This window comes from Chinchilla lanigera, unplaced genomic scaffold (assembly GCF_000276665.1).
Source record: "Chinchilla lanigera isolate Chin_1 unplaced genomic scaffold, ChiLan1.0 scaffold00110, whole genome shotgun sequence".
In the NCBI taxonomy this organism is placed as follows: domain Eukaryota; kingdom Metazoa; phylum Chordata; class Mammalia; order Rodentia; family Chinchillidae; genus Chinchilla; species Chinchilla lanigera.
The window spans coordinates 773,018-778,760 of NW_004955511.1; the positions used below are offsets into that span (position 1 = coordinate 773,018).

Here is a 5,743-nt window from a genome sequence, read left to right on the forward strand (position 1 = left end):
GTGATACTTTAAGAGTACAGAATGCCAGGGAAGGAACTTCCACACTTTTTACAGTACTCTGATATATTAAAAATATGAGGTAGAGGAAAAATATATAATTATGTTTTTTCACTACAACTAATCTATATTGCTCAATCTATGAAGAAAATGTTTCCAAATCACAATTTGAAATAGATTAGGTGTGAAAGACTATCAAAAAGTTAGTAAACTGTATTTTTAAGTAGTACTTGGTTTTCACATGACTTTTGTAATCTTCCCACATGTCACCATCTTTGGGTATAATAGGACCTTTAATTAATGTGCAATATGCTATAAAGGAATAATACAAATCCCTTAAAATTTGAACTGTCCAGACACTATTCTCAGCACTTAACTGCATTAATCTTATCAACCATTCAATAATTGATGATATAGATACAGTGTTCTCAAAGCAACATTAGTAATCAAAGAAATACTGAGCAACGACTACTATTTAGCTGCTCCTTTGAACTTTATTTATTTATAGTTTAGGACTATAAAATGCACTTTACTGTGTTAAAAAGGAAACCATAAAAAAAAAGTGTTTGCTACAACTCGAGTGACTAGTTGCGTGTCCACCCGTGAAGTTGTGGTAAGTTCCCAGTTAGACTCGGGAAATGTTAGCATTTCTCATGAAGAATCTACCTTCAATCTCAGAGCCTTCTTAGCTGCATCTTTTACATCTTTATTTCTCAAACTGTAAATCAGTGGGTTCAGCACAGGAATGACAATGGTGTAGAACACCGATACAACTTTATCCGTGTTGGGCGAATACAGGGAGCTCGGCCTCGAGTAAATGAAGAGAAGCGTCCCCTGATAGATGGCCACAGAGGTCAGATGTGACGCGCATGTAGAGAAGGTTTTCTTCCTTCCCTCGGCTGAGCGGATCTTTAAGACTGAGAGAAGAATGAAAAAGTAGGAGACGACGATGATGAAGAAACAGATAATTTCCACGGAGCTGCCATAGGTGGAGAGAAGCCACTCGTTAACCGTTGTGTCCGAGCAGGACAGCTTCAGCAGAGGAGGGAGGTCACAGAAGAAATGATTAATAACATTTTTGTCACAGTATTTCAGGATAAAAGCAAAGGACGTATGGACCAGGGAACTCATGTTGCCTCCGATGTATGACAAAACAATCAGCCTTATGCAGATGCCCTGAGACATGACGACTGCGTAGAGCAGAGGGTTACAGATGGCGACATAGCGGTCGTACGCCATGGCGGCCAAGATGAAGGATTCCGTATCTGCAAAAGTGCAGAAAAAGTAAAACTGCAGTGCGCACCCGTAGTAGGAGATAGACTTGTTCTCTGATAAGAAATTGACTAGCATTTTGGGGACGATGACTGAGGAGTAACAGAGGTCTACAAGGGACAGGTTGCTGAGGAAAAAATACATGGGAGTCTGAAGATGCGGATCCGTCCTGATTAAAAGCATCAGTCCAACGTTCCCCACTAGAATCAGACCATATAGCATGAGAAATACGAGGAATAAGACCACCTGCAGTTCAGGGCGTGTTGGAAAACCTAGTAGAATAAATTCAGTGACCACCGTGTAGTTTCCACCCGCAAATTCCATCTTCTGAGTGGCTTCCCTTCTTTAGAGAACCTAATGTCCTAACAAGTTATGCAGATGAAAAGAAAGAAATAATTAGATGTATGACCATTTTCTTCTTAAAAAATATACAAAAACTCGAGTCAGATCGCACACCATATTAAACTTCTTTCAAGCATAACCTCTAAGAGCTATACTTCAGCAATGAGTGGCTATATCAGTTTATGAATTCTTATGGCTGTTTGATACAGACTGATTAATGATGATGTGTGCCACTGAACAGCTTGTTCTTGTGTGAGGGGTCAGTTTTTTATTTTGCTTCATTTTATACAACAAGCATGAAAGAATAACTGGCTAAGGGTGAAATAACTAAGAAATGAGGGAACAGAGAAGTGATAGGCTGAAGATTAATGTATACATTGTTTAAAAGACATTTACAGAATTGTAGGTATCACTATGAGAACTTTAGAACAATTCGCTTTTTCTGTCCAAGGCTTAATATATAATAGTTTCATGTATCACATGACAATATGGATGGAGTGGTTTAGATAATTATTTATAATTTTAAAATATAAAACAGAAAGAATATGACTGAAAGGAAACAAATGTCAGAAAATATAAAGTCTATGAATATCTTTAACAGAAAAGTTTAAGTGAATGCTTTAAATCCTGTCCACATACTAAGCCAAGCTGACAGATTGGTAATTTATTTCCATACCTTTATCACTGGATTCTAGGTAATATTCATTAAATATTCATTGGCTGATCGGGTAAACTATGTACCACACAATGATAAATTCACTTTGCAATTAGTTATATGGATCCAGGGATACAGCTCAGTGGCACAAGCACCTGTCTGGCAAATGCAAGGTCTTGAGTTCAGCTGCCAATATCCCCCCCAAAAAGGATGACACTGAATTAGGTTATATGGCATCCTCAGTAATGACATATCATCAGCAACCAAAACTAGATTTCCTCTACTTTTGTAGTACTATTACAAAAATTGTTGAGGCTGAGAAATCTGTCAATCAGTTTCTGGGATCTCAGAGCATTTCCAAGAATGGAATTTTAAGTGTCTTTCAAGCACTTGAATTAATTTGATTTTGAAGTACCAGGAATTTGAGTTTGAACTAGAAAAGAATGGGCTTGTAAATATATCAAGGAAGCACACAAGAAACATATCCAGTGACTATGTTATGTTGTCCAAGTTGTCCAGAAAGAAAGGAAATGTATTTCTGAATCATTCCTTCCTATAATAAATATCACGATAGTAACAGTGCTAAGGATATTTTTTGCTCACTTAGTCACTCAAATCACCCTATATTCTGGCCATACTGAAGTCAGAAGGGTGGTCATCAGAAGCTAAGCTCTTCCTCAGGAAGTTACGTTATTGTCTACAGTAGGAATAGAGCAATGTACTACTCCAGGGTAGTCCTTATTTTTACTTTGATGATATGCAATATAATAACCAATGTTAATTTCCAATCATCTTGTTTTGAAATTCTGGATCATTGTTAATGTTTTCTTTTTTTTATTTTAAAGAGAGTAGTAAATGAGAAACCAACAAACAAACAAAAAATAGAACAGTAGCAGCATACCAGGATCACAAACATAAACAAATCAAAGCAAAAACATTCAAAGTGATACAGGGTCTCAAGACAAAATAATATGAATCAACAGTGGTTGTTACATTATATATCTCTATCCTCAGTTACATTGCTCAGATTACTTGATGTAAGAATGAAAGGTTGCACAAACCATTAAGGGGAATAAGAAAATAATTCTTTGATAAAACATTAGAAATAATACAGGGTTTCACTAGACAAGATGGTAGGAGTTCACCATTGTAATTCCTTTGCATATTGTTACCTTCAAATCAGTTGTTCAGACCATCAGACATAAGCATGCAAAGTCGATCAGAACATAAAAAATTGTAAGCATTAACTGACATCAGCAATACAGTCATTGCAGCTATTCATATATATATTTACATTTTGCCTTCCTTCTTTCTTTTTTCTTTTTTCCCTCATCCCGGTCATTCCTTCCTGTGAGCAATTTCTTTCCCTTTCCTATCATCTGTTGTACATTTTGAGTTTTACCTAGTCTTTCAGATTCCTATACCAAGAAGACAATATGATGTTTACACATGTGGGTCCAATTTATTTCACTAATGAGTATGGTCTCTAGTTGCATCCATTTACCTACAAAAGACTATCTTTTTTAATAGCTGAGTAATACTCTATTGTTTTCTTTCTCTCTTTAAAATAAAAAAAAGTAGATAAGGCAGTTAGCCACACAAAGGTATTGCTTTAGAGTTAGTATGGATTTCGTTATAGTCTATCTTGGCCATATATGGGCTGTGTGACTTTGTAATTTAATATAAATTATTTTAATCTGTACTCTGATAATGATGAAAAATATCATACAGTGTTTCTGAATGGATTGAATTAGGAAAATCATCTACCTATCTACCTACCTACTTCTGTATCTCTTTGTCCTTCCATGTATCGTTCCATAGAGATAATGACACACAGTAGCTAAATATCAGCTCTTCCCTCTTATTGTATGAATGGAGACCTCTGTCAAGGTTCTACTAACAACCTGTATTACTTATATACCATCTGTTATACACAATCAGATATTCTAAACACTTTATCTGTAACTTAATTGTCACAAAACATCTAACAAAATTATGATGGAATTATTACTATTTTTTATTAATACTATAATTATCACCATCATTTTAAGTTTAGAAAAACTAAGAAAATGGTAATTTGAGGTTTATACCATAGCACAGTGTGGTGGCACATGCCTTTCACCCCAGCCCTCTGGAAGCTTGGGCAGGAAGATCACCAGGATGTAAAGACCAGCCTTGTCTGCAGAATGAGTTCAAAGTCAGCCTAACTTACATAGTGAAACCCTGTCTCAAAGAAGTAGAGAGAGAGAGAGAGAGAGAGAGAGAGAGAGTCAGAGACAGAGACAGAGACAGAGAGCAGGAGATTTATGATATGACAGGATTAGAGTCCAAGATGCTGATTTCAAAATCTCTGAAACACTAAAATGTAAACTATGTCTTATTAGTTAATCCACATACTGGATGATAGCATTGATGCATTGATGCTTACAATTCCATCCCAAGGTCACTGACTAAGTAGCTCACAGGTGTCATCCAAATTCAGGTGATTCTTGGGGGAAAGCCATGCAAAGAATATCAGGGTTCTGGGGACTTTAATACTGTGAACACTTTGAGAGGGGGTAAAGCCCCTTGAGTTGCTAAGGTGGTGGAGAAGAGCTGTGCTGTTTCCTGAAATGGTAGAGCATTCATTTACTTATTCATTAACCGATCATCTTCTGATATTCTATGAATTCTAATTGGAGACCTGATGGAAGTTAATGCAGAGCTGGAGGGAAGAGCTAGAAAGATTGAATCTTGGTTTCTTGTTTGAAAAAGAAGTTGAAACATTCTAATCAAAATACTATGGTTCACTACAGTCTCACCAACTATATTAAAAAAAAAAGCTTAGGTTATAAAATAAATTAAATTATAAGTAGACAACCATGAGTGTTTTATTACCCGTAACAGAAAGTATATTTAGGCAGAGAGGTGTAGATCCCTACAGGAGCTTGGCCTGATGGAGTGACACCCATGGGTCACTTCACTGAGGCGTCACTGAGTGATAAAGTTGCCGACCCACCTGTGTGGACACACGGCCACAGTTCTTGCAGACTCACAACCCTGCTTGGGTATGTGGGACAGAAACCCGACGACTGTGCTACTGCCCACTGCAGAGGGAAAACGTGAACACCAGACCAATAAACACAGGACCTACTCACGAAGGAAGGAGCTGTGCGCTGGTGGGAACTCTAGATGCGTGATTTCACCAGGAGAACCCCCAGCTTCTATGTGCGCTCTTGTGTCACTGGGGACCTAATCAGTGAAAGACTTCAGGTATGTTCATTTCCTCGAGACCTCTAGGGAATGTTTCATGGGGTTGTAATTGTGATGTTTTCTAAAAAACATGTTTGTAGTTAAATAGAAATAATATCAGAGTTAACTTGAAGAATATTCATCCCCAGTAGTATTAAACATGTTTGTAGTTAAATAGAAATAATATCAGAGTTAACTTGAAGAATATTCATCCCCAGTAGTATTGAGATTGTTTTCAATAGCACT

At 36.9% G+C, this 5,743-nt stretch overlaps 1 protein-coding gene across 1 annotated transcript; it reads right to left on the reverse strand.

Annotated features, from left to right (window-relative positions):
* Positions 1–648: 648 nt before the first annotated feature.
* Positions 649–1,593, reverse strand: LOC102027885 (olfactory receptor 5I1). Its single transcript, XM_005407948.1, has one exon. The coding sequence runs from the start codon at positions 1,591–1,593 to the stop codon at positions 649–651; it is 945 nt and encodes a 314-aa protein (XP_005408005.1).
* Between the last annotated feature and the right edge of the window lie 4,150 nt (positions 1,594–5,743).